Raw genomic sequence first — 18934 nt, 5'->3', positions numbered from 1 at the left:
TATATTTATAAGTTTTATTTATCTTATAAGATTGAAGGACTTATAAAATTATATTTATAAGTTTTATTTATCTTATAAGATTGAAGGACTTATAAAATTATATTTATAAGTTTTATTTATCTTATAAGATTGAAGGACTTATAAAATTATATTTATAAGTTTTATTTATCTTATAAGATTGAAGGACTTATAAAATTATATTTATAAGTTTTATTTATCTTATAAGATTGAAGGACTTATAAAATTATATTTATAAGTTTTATTTATCTTATAAGATTGAAGGACTTATAAAATTATATTTATAAGTTTTATTTATCTTATAAGATTGAAGGACTTATAAAATTATATTTATAAGTTTTATTTATCTTATAAGATTGAAGGACTTATAAAATTATATTTATAAGTTTTATTTATCTTATAAGATTGAAGGACTTATAAAATTATATTTATAAGTTTTATTTATCTTATAAGATTGAAGGACTTATAAAATTATATTTAAGTGTATATGTACGTAAAATTTTGAATTTTATTAAAATTAAAAAAATTGAAGCTTTAAAAATTTAAATTTATTAAAAAAATGTAAAAAAACTTAAATTTTGTAAAAAATTGATTTTTAATTATTTTTTATAAAAAAATAAGTTAATTTTTATACATTTTTTAAAAAAAAATAATTAATTTAAATTATAGAAGAAGAATTTATTTTTAAAAAGTTAAAGTATAAATTTAATTGTTATGTATATATATATATATATTGTAATTAAGAGTAATAAGTAAAATGTATGATTAAATTGAATATTAAATATATTTTATTTAATATTCACCTTTATTAATATATAAATCATTTATTCAATAAATATTAATAATTTTATAAAAATAATGTTTTATAAATATTTTTATGTTTATAGAGATAATTATTTTTTAAATTTAAATAGATATAATTAATTATTATTTAAATAATGATAGAGTAATTTTAATTTTTATAATATAAAATTAAATTTACTTTAATTATTCAAATTAATTTTTTAATATCCGAGGACATTGAATCTACTATTATTTTTTAAACCCTCATGTGTCAATTAATCTCGATGTATTAATTTATTATTGAATATGTTATTGAATAAGCATCGGCTTAAGATTGAGATATGACCTGCACGTCATGGAATCTCAATCATTAACAGCCACGGTACATTATTCGATCAGATGGCTTATAAATAATTAACTATTTGAGGAATTTAACCCCTGCATTAAGATTAACTTTATATAATCATAATTATTTTTTAAAAATTTAATTATTAATAATTAAATAATTAATTTTATTAATTAATTTAATTATATATTTACCTAATTAATTAGATATTTTATTTTTTTTTAAAAAAAAAATATCGAATTAATGTAATTAGGAAAATATGTAATTATTTATATAATATAATTATGCGATATTATCAACTAGATATAATATCTAGTTGATAAGAAAAGGTTAATTTAATATAAATAATTATTTTATTTTCCATAAATAATTATATTCTACCTATATCTAAATAATGGTATTATGTAAATTATTTATATATATATAAATAATTATATATTACCTATATTTAGATAATGGTATTATGTAAATTATTTATATATATATATATAATTATATATATATTTGGGTGTAAAGGTTTAATTGATTAATTAAATTATTAATATACATTAGGGTATGAATACATATTAATATTTATATATATATATAAATATATTATATATAAATATATAATTTATAAGTTTTATTTTTCTTATAAGAAAAATAGAACTTATAAAATTATATTTATAAGTTTTATTTATCTTATAAGATTGAAGGACTTATAAAATTATATTTATAGGTTTTATTTATCTTATAAGATTGAAGGACTTATAAAATTATATTTATAAGTTTTATTTATCTTATAAGATTGAAGGACTTATAAAATTATATTTATAAGTTTTATTTATCTTATAAGATTGAAGGACTTATAAAATTATATTTATAAGTTTTATTTATCTTATAAGATTGAAGGACTTATAAAATTATATTTAAGTGTATATGTACGTAAAATTTTGAATTTTATTAAAATTAAAAAAATTGAAGTTTTAAAAATTTAAATTTATTAAAAAAATGTAAAAAAACTTAAATTTTGTAAAAAATTGATTTTTAATTATTTTTTATAAAAAAATAAGTTAATTTTTATACATTTTTTAAAAAAAAATAATTAATTTAAATTATAGAAGAAGAATTTATTTTTAAAAAGTTAAAGTATAAATTTAATTGTTATGTATATATATATATATATTGTAATTAAGAGTAATAAGTAAAATGTATGATTAAATTGAATATTAAATATATTTTATTTAATATTCACCTTTATTAATATATAAATCATTTATTCAATAAATATTAATAATTTTATAAAAATAATATTTTATAAATATTTTTATGTTTATAGAGATAATTATTTTTTAAATTTAAATAGATATAATTAATTATTATTTAAATAATGATAGAGTAATTTTAATTTTTATAATATAAAATTAAATTTACTTTAATTATTCAAATTAATTTTTTAATATCCGAGGACATTGAATCTACTATTATTTTTTAAACCCTCATGTGTCAATTAATCTCGATGTATTAATTTATTATTGAATATGTTATTGAATAAGCATCGGCTTAAGATTGAGATATGACCTGCACGTCATGGAATCTCAATCATTAACAGCCACGGTACATTATTCGATCAGATGGCTTATAAATAATTAACTATTTGAGGAATTTAACCCCTGCATTAAGATTAACTTTATATAATCATAATTATTTTTTAAAAATTTAATTATTAATAATTAAATAATTAATTTTATTAATTAATTTAATTATATATTTACCTAATTAATTAGATATTTTATTTTTTTTTAAAAAAAAAATATCGAATTAATGTAATTAGGAAAATATGTAATTATTTATATAATATAATTATGCGATATTATCAACTAGATATAATATCTAGTTGATAAGAAAAGGTTAATTTAATATAAATAATTATTTTATTTTCCATAAATAATTATATTCTACCTATATCTAAATAATGGTATTATGTAAATTATTTATATATATATAAATAATTATATATTACCTATATTTAGATAATGGTATTATGTAAATTATTTATATATATATATATAATTATATATATATTTGGGTGTAAAGGTTTAATTGATTAATTAAATTATTAATATACATTAGGGTATGAATACATATTAATATTTATATATATATATAAATATATTATATATAAATATATAATTTATAAGTTTTATTTTTCTTATAAGAAAAATAGAACTTATAAAATTATATTTATAAGTTTTATTTATCTTATAAGATTGAAGGACTTATAAAATTATATTTATAAGTTTTATTTATTTGGTTTGTATTATTGTAATTAAAAATATAAATTTTTTGAAATGAAATGAATTGAAAATTGAATTAATAATAAAAATAAATTGAAATTTATATGTAAATTTGTGGAAAATTATAAAGGGTGTAAAAATTTTAGTTTAAGGAAAATATTTTTTTTACAAAAAAAAGATTGATTATTTATTAAAATTTTAATTAATTTAATTTTGGTTTGAAAATTAATTTTTTTAATGAATTTTATATAAATTTTTAGGTTAGAATTTACTGAATGTTTTAAAAATTTAAAAATTAATATTAGATATAAATGTAAATTTTATCTAAAAATTAAAATAAAGTAAGGATAAATTTAGTGCCAGCAATAGCGGTTATACTAAACTTGCGAATTAATTTAAATTAATTTAAATGAATTAATAAAATTAAAAATTTAATAAAAATAGTTAATTTATGGTGAAATATGATTAATTAATAAATTAAAATTAAATTTTATAGATTTTATAAAATTTAAGGATAAACTAGGATTAGATACCCTATTATAAAATTGAGATAAAATAATTGATAAGTAAATGTGAATCATTTAAAATTAAAATTTTTGGCGGCTAATTAAATTTTTAGAGGGACTTGTATTTTAATAGATAATCCACTATAAGATAAACTTAAATGAAATGTTTATATATTGTTGTTTTTAGGATATAAGAAATAATTATATTTAGGATATTAGTTATAAATAAATAAAAGGAATTCAAATCAAAATGTAGCTTATTTAAGAATTTATGAGTCTTATTAAATGTAATTTTTAAAAAATAAATTTTAATATTTATAAATAAAGAATTTAAAAGTAATAATTTTAAATTTAAAATTGTGAATTAATATATAATTAGTGTACAAATCGCCCGTCAATTTCATTAATGGTGGAGTAAGTCGTAACAAAGTAAAAGTATTGGAAAATGTTTTTAGTAAAAATTTAAATATTTAATTATTTTGTAGATAATTATTGTTAATTGCGGTTAAAAATTTAAATTAATTAAATAAATAGGGTTGAATGAATTTATTTTAAATGTATATATTATATTAATAAAAGTAATTAAAAATTTGTTATGTTGTAATATTTTGTTAGAATAAATAAAATATTTTATAAATAAAGTATTGTAAAAGAATTTTTTAAAATATGAAGAATAAAATAATTTTTTTACCTTTTGTATCAGGGTTTATTTAAATAAATTTATAAATAATAAATATCTCGAAAATAAAGGAGTTAATTAGTTATATATTTTTATATTGCATAATAATTTTTAATAATTAATTAGAAGTGATATGTTAGTCGAATTTATTGATATCTAGTTATTTTTGAAATGAATTTAATTCATATATTTATAATAATTATTTAAAATTTATAATTTTAGAGTTTATAAATATAAATAAATTATGGGGTGATCTTTAATTTAAAATTATTTATTAAAAATATAATATATTTGTTATATTTATGTTCATAAAATTTGTTTTTAAAGTTGAAAATTTAATAATTTGTAAAGTTTAATATATTGATTTAATTTTAAAATGATAATTTTTAAAAAATAGTTTTTTAAAATTATGGAAAAATAGTTATAATGATAAAATTAGTAGTTAATGTATGGTAATGATTATAAGTATATATATATATATATATATATATAAGGAATTTGGCAAATATAATACCCACCTGTTTAACAAAAACATGTCTTTTTGAATATAATTTAAAGTCGGCTCTGCCCTATGAATTATTTAATGGCTGCAGTATATTGACTGTACAAAGGTAGCATAATCAATAGTTTTTTAATTGAAAACTTGTATGAAAGAGTTGATGAGGTATTTTCTGTCTCATATATATATGATAAATTTAAATATTAAGTGAAAATTCTTAGTTTAAATTATGGGACGAGAAGACCCTATAGAATTTTATAAGTTTAAATTATATTTATAAATTTTATGAATTTTATTTAAATTTATTTTGTTGGGGAAATAATTAAATTTAATAAATTTTAATTTTTAAAATCAATAATTATTGTTTTATATGAATAGATATTTAGTTAAAAATAAAGAAAAAATTACCTTAGGGATAACAGCGTAATATTTTTGGATAGATCATATTGATAAAAATGATTGCGACCTCGATGTTGAATTAAGATAAAATTTAAATGCAGGAGTTTAAGTATTAAGTCTGTTCGACTTTTTATATCTTACATGATTTGAGTTCAGATCGGTGTAAGCCAGATCGGTTTCTATCTATAATTAAATTTTATATATTTGTACGAAAGGACCATATATTTTAAATAATTTATTTAAATTAAATAAATTAATTTAAATTATTTAAGCAAATTAGTGCATTAAATTTAGAATTTAATTAAATATATGTTATTATATAGATAATAATTAATTCAAGATTTATTTATTTAATTTATAATTTAATTTTTTATTTAATTATAATGGTTATAGTTTTAGTAAGTGTTGCATTTTTGTCAATTTTGGAGCGTAAGTTATTAGGATATATTCAATATCGTAAAGGCCCGATAAAAGTTGGTTATTTAGGGTTGTTGCAACCATTTAGTGATATAATTAAATTAATTTTTAAAGAAATGTTTTATTTGGAAAAAATTAATTATTGTATTTATATTATTAGTCCAGTAAGAGTTTTAGTTTTATCTTTTATATTGTGAATATTAATTCCTATGGTGGGTGAAGTAATTTTTTTAGAATTTGATTTTATGATTATATTAAGTTTATTAAGAGTTGGAGTTTATCCTGTTATATTGATAGGGTGATCTTCTAATAGAAATTATTCATTATTGGGGGCAATTCGTTCAGTTGCTCAGTCTATTTCTTATGAGGTAAGGTTATTTTTAATATTGTTTGTTTTAATAATATTTATTGAAAGATATTCATTTATTGATTTGGTAAAATTTCAAAAAGGAGTGAGATTTTTTTGAATGTTAATACCTTTGTATTTAATGTTAATAATAAATTTATTGATTGAGTTAAATCGTACACCTTTTGATTTAATTGAGGGTGAAAGAGAGTTAGTGTCAGGATTTAACACTGAATATTTTAGAAGTTTATTTGTATTGATTTTTATATCTGAGTATATAAATATTATATTTATAAGATTTATAGTTAGTTTAATATTTTTTGGGGGGTATTATTATTCAGTAATATTTAAGTTTATCTATATTTTTCATATATGTTTAATGATTTGAATTCGAGGGGTTTTACCTCGAATTCGATATGATAATTTAATGAGAATGTGTTGAAAAAGATTTTTATCTTTATCTTTAATTTATATTTTATTTGTTTTTGGGGTTAAAGATTTATTAGGGACTGTAATTTAGTATGAAAATATTAAAATTAATAGAAAATATTATTTCTAATTTATATTTTCAAAATATATGCTTTTAGCTTATTAATTATTTATTAAAAAATTTTAGTAATTGTTTGTCTCACAATAAATTTATAAAAGGAGTAGTGATGAAATATATGAAATATATTCTTGAGGTAATTTTGTTTAAAGTTGTAAATGGGTATTCAATTGGTTGAGCTCCTAATCATGTTAGTAAAATAAATAGATTAATAAATGTTCAAAATATAATTTGATTAATTGGATAAAATTTTCTTGATGATACTAAATGAATTTGGTGTATAAGTGGTATAATTATTAAAATTAAAATTGAGAGAAGTAATATAATTACTCCTCCTAATTTATTAGGAATTCCTCGAAGAATTGAGTAAGCAAAGAGGAAGTACCATTCAGGTTTAATATGGATAGGAGTATTTATAGGATTTGCTTGAGTGAAATTATCTGGATCTCCAAGAAATAATGGAAATTTAATAATAATAATAAAATTTATAAAAATAAATATAATAAATCCTAATCTATCTTTGATAGAAAATAATGAGTGGAAAGAAATTTTGTAATAATTTCTGTTAAGACCTGTGGGATTATTTCTTCCAGTAGAATGAAGAAATATTAGGTGTAATATTATTATAGTTAGGATGACAAATGGGAGAATAAAATGAAGTGAATAAAATCGATTTAAGGTTGCATTATTAATTGAAAAACCTCCTCAGATTCATTGGACAATTCTTGTACCAATATAAGGAATTGCTGAAAGGAGATTAGTAATTACTGTAGCTCCTCAAAAAGATATTTGTCCTCATGGTAAAACATATCCTAAAAATGCTGTGGCTATTGATAAAAGATAAATAATTAATCCTATTATTCATACTTTAGTAAATTTAAATGAATGATAATAAATGCCTCGTCTAATGTGTATATATATGCATAAAAAATATATTGAAGCTCCATTTATATGAATAAAACGGATTAGCCATCCTCAATTTACATTTTTTATAATATGATTGATTCTTTCAAAAGCTAAGAAAATGTTTGGGCAATAATGTATTGATAGGAGGAGTCCTGAAATAATTTGAACTAAAAGATATAGACCTAGTAAGGATCCAAAGTTTCATCATATATTAATATTTATGGGAGTAGGTAATTTTATTAAAGAGTGATTAATTAAATTAATTAATTCATTGTTAAATTTATGGGATATTTTCATAATATTTGATTATGCGTAAAGGTATATTTTTTATCGTAGCGATATTTATTGATATTAATAAAATTAAAAATATGTAAATAATTGATGTAGTTGTTAATGTTAAGTAAGGAGTGTAAAAAATTTTAAAATCAAAATTAATTTTTGTTGATTCAATAGTTAAAGAAAATTTTGTAATATTAATAAGTCATCATATTGAGATAATTGATATAAATGTATAGATAAATTTGTTTAAATTGTATAATTTAAATTTTGTTTTGGCAATTAGTCTGGTAAAGTATAAAAATATAATTATTATTCCGCCAGTTAATGAAATAAAAATTATATAAATAAATAAGTTAATATTTAAGTATATGTATATAAATATTAAATTTGTAATTAAAAATAAGTTAAATGTTAATATATAAATTACAGGGTGAATTTTTTTTAGGTAAATAATTATTATTAGTAATATTATTGTAAGAATTATAGAAGTAAATATATAAAAAGAATTTATTTTTGTTATTATCATATTTCAAAAAATAATTTAAGAAAAATATTAATTTTGGAGATTAAATATATTAAAATTTTAATTTTTTTGAAAATTTTTATTAAGTTAAAGTAGTTTAATTTAAAACGTTAATTTTGTAAATTAGAATTATTTTTTAGTCTTTAATAAATTTAATAGAGTGGGGAGGTTTTTTAGGGAATAATTATTTATTTATATTATATATAATAGTTTTAATTTTATTATTTAAGTTTAAAGATTATTTTATAATAATATTAATTAGAATTGAATTTTTAATTGTTATAAATTTATTATTTATTTTTGTGTATGAGGTTAATAGAGAGAATAGATGAATTTTTTTGTATTATATAGTATTTTCGATTAGAGAAAGTGTGTATGGTTTATCTTTAATGATTAATTTTAATATAATTTATGGGAATCAAAAAGTTTATTTTATAAATATATTAGGGTATGAAAATATTTATATTTTATTCAATATTAATTTTAATTTTAACATTTATTAAACAAAATTTTAGTTATATTTTGAGTGTAAATTTGTTTATAATAACTTTAATATTTAATATTTTGTTTTCATATGATAGTTTTATTGAATGAAGAAGAATTTTATTTAATTCTTTGGGTTTGTGTTATTTAAATTTTATATTAGTTATATTAACTATTTGGATTTTTAGATTGGTGTTTTTAATTGTGTGTAATGATATTAAATGTTTTTTAGTAAGATTTATAATATTTATATTTTTAATATTTACATTTATTAGAATAAATTTAATAAGATTTTATTTTTATTTTGAAGCAAGGCTTTTATTAATTTTTATATTGATTATTTTTTGAGGGAAAAGTGAATTTCGTTTAATGTCTGGGTTTTATCTTATATATTATACTTTATTATTTTCATTACCTTTTATTTCTTTTATTTATTTATTAAAAGATGTTTTTAATAGGCTTGAATTTATAATAATAGAGTTAATTATAATAAAATTAAATATAATTTATTATGTTTATATAATAATAATATTTTTAGTTAAAATTCCATTGTATATATTTCATGGGTGGTTATTAAAAGCTCATGTTGAAGCTCCTGTTTATGGATCAATAATTTTAGCTTCAATTTTATTAAAATTAGGAACTTATGGGTTAGTACGAATATTAATAATTTTTGTATATAATTCAATTAAGTTTGGATTATATATTATTATATTTAGATTAATTGGTGGTATTATTTTAAGATTAGTTTGTATACGGCAAGTTGATTTAAAAATTATAGTAGCTTATTCGTCAGTAGTTCATATAAGATTATTGGTAGCAGGTATCTATAGATGTATAAAAGTTGGTTTGATTGGAAGATATGTATTGATAATTTCTCATGGATTGTGTTCATCTGGAATATTTTATATAGTAAATATAATTTATGAAAAAACAAATAGACGTTTATTATTAATTAATAAAGGGTTATTAAATTTATATTCATTAATAGGTTTAATGTGATTTTTACTTTGTGTTTCTAATAGTTCAGCTCCTATTTCTTTAAATTTAGTAGGAGAAGTATTTTTATTAGTTAATTTAGTTAATTGATTAAAATTTTTAGTAGTTTTATTTATAGTTATATGTTTTTTAAATTTTATGTATTCTATATACATATTTATTTATATTTTTCATGGAAAAATTAATTATTTCAAAAGTTATAGAAGAAATCCTACTGTACTTAATTATGTAATAATTTTAATACATTGAATTCCTTTAAATTTTATATTTTTAAATATAATGTTATTTAGTAATTAAATTTAAATAGTTTATTAAAAATATTGATTTGTGGAGTCAAAGATATAGTAGAATTATTATTTTAAATTGTGAATTTTTTTTTATACAGATTTGTTTTAATATTTTTTAATAGAATAAGTTTTATATTTTTAAGTTTGTATTTTTATGTAATAAAAATTGATTTGTTTATAGAATGAGATTTAATAGTGTTGAATAGAATGAAATTTAATTTTTTAATTTATTTAGATTTTATAGGTTTGATATATTTGGGAGTGGTTTTATTAATTTCATCAATAATTTTAATTTATAGTGTTGGATATATAGAAGGTGACAAATATATTAATCGTTATAAGCATTTATTATTATTGTTTATTTTATCTATATGTATTATAATTATTAGACCTAGAATTTTAAGAATTTTAATTGGGTGAGATGGATTAGGTTTAATTTCATTTTGTTTAGTAATTTTTTATCAAAATTTTATTTCGATAAATTCAGGTATGTTAACAGTTTTGTGTAATCGAGTGGGTGATGTGTGTTTATTAATATTAATTAGTTTAACTTCGATTAGAGGATCTTGGGGTTATATATTAATAGATGAAATAAGGAATTTAATAATTTTAATATTGTTAATTTGTGGGATAACTAAAAGAGCTCAAATACCTTTTTCTTCTTGATTACCTGCAGCGATGACTGCGCCTACTCCTATTTCTTCTTTAGTTCATTCTTCGACTTTGGTTACAGCAGGAGTTTATTTATTAATTCGGTATAGAAAAATAATTATAATTAATAATATAAATTTTTATTTGACATTAATTTCTAGATTAACTATATTAATAGCGGGATTAATAGCAAATTTTGAATATGATCTTAAAAAGATTATTGCTTTTTCTACTTTAAGACAATTAGGATTTATATTAATAATTTTAAGGTTAGGGTATCGAGAGTTAGCTTTTTTTCATTTGGTTGTTCATGCTTTATTTAAATCAAATATATTTATATGTGCAGGAGATTTTATTCATAGAATAATAGGAAATCAAGATATTCGAAAGTATGGAGGGTTAGTTAAAATTTTTCCTTTAAAAAGAATAATTATAATTATATGTTTATTGAATTTAGCAGGATTTCCTTTTAGATCTGGATTTTATTCTAAGGACATATTTTTAGAATATTTTTTCGCAGAAAAATATAATTTAATTATAATAATGATTGTTTATATTTCTACATTTTTGACTATTTGTTATAGAATCCGATTAATTAAGTGAGTTTTATTTTGTAAAGAATTAAATTTTATAGCTTTAGTAAATTTAGGTAAAAATAGTTATATATTAAGAGTTATGATTGTGATATTATTATTTATATTTTTTTATGGATGAATATTTTTAAATATATTTATATGGGTGTATATTGTTCCTGTAGAGAGATTTGATAAGTATATAGTAATAAAATTATATTTTATTGGTTATTATTTGGGAGACATTTTTAGTGAAAGATTTAGTTTAAATTCTAATTTAGTTAAATTATTAAAATTTATTATAAGAATGTTTTATTTAAATTATTTGTTTAAAAATTCTTATAGTTATTTGTTTGATATAGTTTATAAATATGAAATTTGTGTAGAAAAAGGATGAGTTGAGTTAATTTATGGTTTAAATATTTTTTATTTAATAAAATTAAGAAAAGTTGTTGTAAGAGTAAAATTTAATATAATTAATATGATGGAGTGGTATATTTTATTAGTGGTAGGTATATATTTGTTAAATTTATATTTAAATAGCTTAAAAAGCATAATATTGAAAATATTAGGATAATACATATTTGTATTTTTAGATAGAAATAAGTTAAAAAGAATTTCTAACTCTTTTTTAATGAGTAGGATCATTTTATTTCTATTTAAAATTAAATAATTTAGATATAATTATTATTTTTATTAATTTTTAACAGCAAATTAAATGTTATAATTTAACTAATATCCAATTTATATAGTTTATAAAAATATTATATTTTCAATATAAAGATAAATTTATTATTTTATAATATATATATATATATATATATATATATATATATATATATGATTATTAATCAAGCTATTAATTGGAAATTAATTATATTATATTATACTATATATATACATATATATATATATATATATATATATATATATGTTTATTAATTAAATTATTAATTTGAAATTGATTATAATATATATATATATGATAAATAATCAATCTATTAATTCGAAATTAATTATATTATTTTATACTATATATATATATGTATATATATATAATTTAAATTAATTGGAAATTTTAATTCAATGAAATTATTAACAATAATTTACCTCAAGTTTTGGTTTCAATTAAAATATCATTTTAAAAAATTTATGTATCATTCTAATCAAAGGGTTAATAAAAGGATTCAGATAATAGAAATAAAAGTATAGAAAGTGGTTAAATTGTAAAATTTAATTAAAATAGAGATTATTGGAACAATTAGTATAATTTCAATATCAAAAATTAAAAAGATTAAAGCAATTAAATAAAAATTAATAGAGAATGGCAAGTGATTTTCTGATAATGGGTCAAATCCACATTCAAAAGGGGATATTTTTTCTCGGTTTTTAAAATTAATTATTGAAAATAAATGATTGATTAAAAAAATAATTGAGGGGATAATTAAAATAATTAATATTTTAATAGAAAAGTAAGTCATTTTAAATATATTTAATTAAATAAAAATTTAATTATAAATTAAATATAATTTTTATTATATTTATTAATATATTCATCAATAAATTATTAAATAAAGAAATAATCATACAACATCTACAAAGTGTCAGTATCAAATAGAGGCTGTAAAATTAAAATGACGGATAGATGAGAAATGATTTTTAGTTATTCGAATTAAGGAAATTAATAATATTAAACCTCCAATTAAAACATGTAAGCCATGGAATCCTGTAGATATATAAAAAATTGAACCAAAAATTCCGTCATTAATAGAAAATGAAGATTGTTTATATTCATTAAATTGAAGGTATATAAAAATTGCACTTAAAAGTCATGTATCTAAAAGATAAATTTCTCTATATAATTTATTTTTTATTAAAAGAAAGTTATGTCTTAGGGTCAATGTGAATCCGGAAGAAATTAAAATGATAGAATTTAATAAAGGGATGTCAAATGGGTTTAATATTTTAATTGATAAAGGAGGTCAGTTTATACCTAATTCAATTCTAGGAGAGATTGAGTTATGGATGTATGTTCAGAAAAATGAAATAAAAAAGAAAAGTTCAGAAATAATAAATAATAGTATACTTATTTTTATTAAAGAATGAACTGATTGGGAATGAAATCCTTGGAATGTTCTTTCTCGAATAATATCTCGTCATCATAGGGATAAGCAAATAATTAATATAAATATATTAATTATTAGTAATAAGAAAAGTTTTAGATTTGTGAATAAAATTAGTCTAATAAATAAATTTATAATATTTATTGAAGTAATTAAAGGTCATGGACTTGGAGTAACTATATGAAAAGGGTGAGAAAATATTTTCATAGTTTGATTCATTAAAATATAGAGTTAATAAAATAATAAATACATATATTTGGATTAATGAGACTGAGATTTCTAAGATAAATAATAAATTTTGAATTAAAATTGTAAAAGGGATTCATGTTAAGAATTTTCTGATAGTTGAACCTAATAAAGATAAAAGAAGATGGCCTGCTAGTATATTTGCTGTTAATCGAATTGTTAATGTTCAAGGTCGAATAATATTTCTAATTGTTTCAATTAATACTATAAAGTTTATAAGTATGAAAGGAGTATTTATTGGGACTAAATGAATAAATATTTTTTTAGTATTAATTATTCATCCGTAAATTATAAATCTAATTCATATAAATAATGACAAAGATAAATTAATTGATACATGTCTGGAGGGAGTAAAAATATAGGGGAATAATCCTAAAAAATTAAAAAATAAAATTATAAATATAAGTCTGTTAAATATTAGTAGATTTCTTGTAAAATTTTTTTTTGTTAAGATTTTAAATTCTGAATTTAAAAATTTTAAAAATAAGTTTCAAAATGTTTGATATCGTGAATTTAAAATTCAAAATTTTATTGGGATAAAAATAAATGGAAGAATTAATCTAAATCAGTTTAATGATAAATTATTTCTTGTACATGGGTCAAAAATAGAAAATAAATTTGGTATCATATTATTTATCATTTATTTGATCAAGGGTTTGAAAAAATTTTTTTTTTAGGGGATGATTTAATTATTTTATTTATATTATTAAAATATATGGTTGTAAGTATTAATAGTAAGAGAAGTAAAATAACTAAGTATAAGCATGTTCATTGAATGGGTATTATTTGTGGTATAAAATATATATATATATATATATATATATATATTTTCATAATAAAGTTTAAATTTCATTTGACTAAAAATCAAATTTATAATAATTTTATTTTGATAAAAATATTATTTTTAATAATTTTAAAATGACAATTTAATGTTATGGAATTTAACTAATTTTTATTTAAAAGTATCATTAGAGGTAATTTTTACCATAATTTGATTTAAAAAATCAATTCTTTTATCAGACATCTAATGACATTTAATTATTTAAGGTAAAATTAATTTTGGTTATTGATTCAATTAATAAAATTGGGGTAATTTGTTCTTTCAACAACGATTGGTATAAATCTATGATTAGCTCCGCAAATTTCAGAGCATTGGCCGAAAAATACTCCAGGTCGATTAGTAATTAAATTTATTTGGTTAATTCGACCAGGGATTGAATCTATTTTTAGACCTAGAGAAGGGACAGTTCATGAGTGAATTACGTCATTTGATGTTGTAAGTATACGAATTGGTGTATTTGAAGGAATAATTATTCGATTATCGACGTCTAAAAGACGAAAAATATAAATGTTATTTAAGTCTTTGTCTATATAAGAATCAAAATTTAAGTTATTGAATTCTGGATATTCATAAGATCAATATCATTGATGACCAATTGATTTAATTGTTAAATAAATAGGTGTTCATAATTCATCAATAAAATATAAAGTTTTTAAGGAAGGAATTGCAATTACTCCTAAAATAATTATAGGTAATAAAGTTCAAATAATTTCAATATGATGATTTTTTAAAAGGAATCGATTAATAAATTTATTTGAGAGAATGTCTAGTATAATTATTAAAGTTAAGGAAGAAATTATAATTAATATAATTATAGTAAAATTATGGAAAAGATTTAAATTGTCGGCGTAAGGAGAGTTTGGGTCTTGGAAATTAATTATTTTTCAATGAGACATTTTTAATAAAAATATTAAATTTTATAAATGAATCTTAAATTCATTGCACTAATCTGCCATATTAAAATTTATTTTTAATAATTAAGGGTATAGTAAGGAATGAATGATCTTTTGGTGGAAAAGTTTGTAGTCATTCGAGAGATGATTGATTAAATTTAAATATAGTAAGACGTTTAGCTAAAAATCTTTCTAAAATAATAAATAAAAGTAAAATTATTCTTATAAATGAGATTATTGATCCAATGGATGATATTAAATTTCAACAGTAGTAAGAATCTGGATAGTCTGAATAACGACGAGGTATTCCTATTATACCTAAAAAGTGTTGAGGGAAAAAAGTTATATTGACACCAATAAATATTATATAAAATTGAGTTTTTAAATAAAATCGATTTAATGAAAGTCCTGTGAATAAAGGGAATCAATGAATTAGTGAAGCAATAATTGAAAATACTGCACCTATTGATAGTACATAATGAAAATGAGCTACTACATAGTATGTGTCATGTAATATGATGTCAATTGATGAATTTGATAGTATAATTCCTGTTAATCCTCCTATAGTAAATAAAAAAATAAAACCAAATGATCAAATGATGGAAGGGTTTATAATAAGTTTTGAACCGTAATATGTAGCTAGTCATCTAAATACTTTAATTCCTGTTGGAATAGCAATAATTATTGTTGCAGAAGTAAAGTAAGCTCGTGTATCTACATCTAATCCCACTGTGAATATATGGTGGGCTCATACAATAAATCCTAAAAATCCAATACCAAGTATTGCATATACTATGCCTAAATTTCCAAAAGTTTCTTTTTTTCCTCTTTCATTAAAAATAATATGGGAAATTAATCCGAATCCAGGTAAAATTAAAATGTAAACTTCAGGGTGTCCAAAAAATCAAAATAAATGTTGAAATAAAATTGGATCTCCTCCTCCCGTGGGGTCAAAAAAAGAAGTATTTAAATTTCGATCTGTTAATAGTATAGTGATAGCTCCAGCTAGTACAGGTAGAGAAAGAAGCAGTAAAATTGTAGTAATTAGTACTGATCAAGCAAATAAAGGTATTTGATCAAATTTTAAGCCACAATTTTTTATTTTTAAGATTGTAACAATAAAATTAATTGATCCTATAATTGAGGAAATTCCTGCAATGTGTAGAGAAAAAATTGTTAAATCTATAGATAAAGATGGATGATATAAATTTGAAGAAAGAGGTGGATAAATTGTTCATCCTGTTCCTGAACCTGGGAATAAAAATATTCTAAGTATTAATAATAGTAAAGAAGGTGGGATTAATCAAAATCTTATATTATTTATACGAGGGAATGCTATGTCAGGGGCTCCAATTATTAAGGGGATTATTCAATTTCCAAATCCTCCGATTATAAATGGTATTACTATAAAAAAAATTATTACAAAAGCATGTGATGTTACAATTGAGTTATAAGTTTGATCATTGTTAATTAAAGCTCCTGGCCTTCTTAATTCTATTCGAATTAATATTCTTAATGAAGATCCAATTATACCGGATCATATAGCAGAAATAAAATATAATATTCCAATATTTTTGTGATTTGTTGAATAAAGTCATTTTATAATATATATTAAGATTTATAATTTTGTTTATATTTTTAAATTTGAAGTTTAATAGTTGAGATAACTTAAAATCTTAATAATAATAATTAATATTATGCCTGATAAAAGGAGTAAATTGTAAATTTATAAATGAATTAAATTTTCTAATATTAATTTTTATAGTTTAATGAAAATTTTAAATTGCAAATTTAAAATTACATATTTAATTATGTTAAAAATTAGTATAATCAATATATTATAAATATTATTATAAATGTTAAAAAAATTATAAATAAAGAATAATTTAGTAAATTTAGATTATTTTTAAAATATATTTTTGATTTTATTGAAGGAAAAAAGTATAATAAAGTTATATTTAAATAATTTCATGATATGATTAATCTTGTAAAAAGATAAATAATTATTATAAATATAAATTTTGATCTTGAATTTATTAATGTTTCTAAAATTATTCATTTTAATATAAATAATGTAATAGGAGGAAAATTTGTATAAATAATAATTATAGTGTATAAAATAATTTTTATTTTATTGGAAGTTAATATATTAAATAAAGTGGAAGAATCAATTTCTATTGTTTTAAATATAAAAATTAAAATTAAAGTAATTATTCTATAAAGAATAAAATACACTAAAAATATATTTTTATTAATCATTAATAATATAATTATAATAGATGTTTGTATAATAGATGAGTATCTTATAATTATTTTGATTGATTTTTTATTTAAACAAATAATAGGTGATAAAATTATGTTAATTAGGCAAATAAAATAAATTTCATTATTTAATTTTAATAAGAATTCTATAATAATTATAGGGACTAATTTTATTAAAGTTATTAAAAAAAATAAATTAATTCAATTTATTGAATGAATTAAAGAAATAAATCAAAAATTTAAAGGATATATTCCAATTTTTATAAAAAGTGAAAAAAGTGTGATTATTATAAGTAAGTAATTAGATTTATTTATAATTCTGTGAAAATTATTGTTTATAGTAAATAATATAAATAAAATTCTTCTAGAAGCTACTGAAATTAAAAAATATATAAGATATGTATTTAAAGTTTTAATGTCTAATTTAGTTATGGATCAAATAATTATTACAGTTATAATTTCTATTATGAATCATAAAATATATAAATTTTGAGTAGATAAAGCAATGAATGTGGAAAGTATAATAAAAGGATAGTTTAATAAGCATATATATATTATTTTTGAGATTTAAAAATAATTTTAATTATAATTAAAATTTAAAGTTAATTTAGTTTAATTAATTTTTAAGTAATATGCCTGAGTAAAAGGATTATTTTGATGAAATAATTATATAATTTGAATTATTGTTACTATATAAAATAATTATTATTTATATTTTCAGAGTATGAGTCTAATAGCTTTTTTAGCTTATTTATATAAAATTTGTTTAAACAAATATTTTTATTTTATATAAAATTTCAATACAATTTTAATGGCTTATTAATCAAATAAACCTTTAATTATATAAATATTAATATGTATTCATACCCTAATGTATATTAATAATTTAATTAATCAATTAAACCTTTACACCCGGATAAAGATGAGTATTTATGTACGTATAAATATTTGTATATATATATATATATATATATGTATGTGTATTTTTATAAGTTTTATTTATCTTATAAGATTGAAGGACTTATAAAATTATATTTATAAGTTTTATTTATT

The 18934-nt window shown here is 17.9% G+C and overlaps 2 protein-coding genes and 4 pseudogenes across 2 annotated transcripts; 2 read left to right on the top strand and 4 right to left on the bottom strand.

Annotated features, from left to right (window-relative positions):
* Nucleotides 1–6850: 6850 nt before the first annotated feature.
* LOC143154675 (cytochrome b pseudogene) lies at nucleotides 6851–8510 on the bottom strand (annotated as a pseudogene).
* LOC143154690 (NADH-ubiquinone oxidoreductase chain 4-like) lies at nucleotides 8031–10009 on the top strand. The gene is made up of 5 exons (XM_076326639.1): nucleotides 8031–8040; nucleotides 8176–8231; nucleotides 9196–9211; nucleotides 9546–9657; nucleotides 9727–10009. Exons 1-5 carry the CDS (start codon nucleotides 8031–8033, stop codon nucleotides 10007–10009), a joined length of 477 nt encoding a protein of 158 aa, XP_076182754.1.
* A 386-nt stretch (nucleotides 10010–10395) lies between these two features.
* Nucleotides 10396–12055, top strand: LOC143154687 (NADH-ubiquinone oxidoreductase chain 5-like). The gene has a single exon (XM_076326638.1). The coding sequence runs from the start codon at nucleotides 10972–10974 to the stop codon at nucleotides 11545–11547; it is 576 nt and encodes a 191-aa protein (XP_076182753.1). The 5' UTR covers nucleotides 10396–10971; the 3' UTR covers nucleotides 11548–12055.
* Nucleotides 12056–13072: 1017 nt separating this feature from the next.
* Nucleotides 13073–13846, bottom strand: LOC143154689 (cytochrome c oxidase subunit 3 pseudogene; annotated as a pseudogene).
* A 1069-nt stretch (nucleotides 13847–14915) lies between these two features.
* Nucleotides 14916–15622, bottom strand: LOC143154669 (cytochrome c oxidase subunit 2-like; annotated as a pseudogene).
* A 443-nt stretch (nucleotides 15623–16065) lies between these two features.
* LOC143154688 (cytochrome c oxidase subunit 1-like) lies at nucleotides 16066–17207 on the bottom strand (annotated as a pseudogene).
* Between the last annotated feature and the right edge of the window lie 1727 nt (nucleotides 17208–18934).

Source organism: Ptiloglossa arizonensis, unplaced genomic scaffold (genome assembly GCF_051014685.1).
Source record: "Ptiloglossa arizonensis isolate GNS036 unplaced genomic scaffold, iyPtiAriz1_principal scaffold0969, whole genome shotgun sequence".
Lineage (NCBI taxonomy): Eukaryota > Metazoa > Arthropoda > Insecta > Hymenoptera > Colletidae > Ptiloglossa > Ptiloglossa arizonensis.
This window is presented reverse-complemented; position numbering and strand designations above follow the sequence as displayed.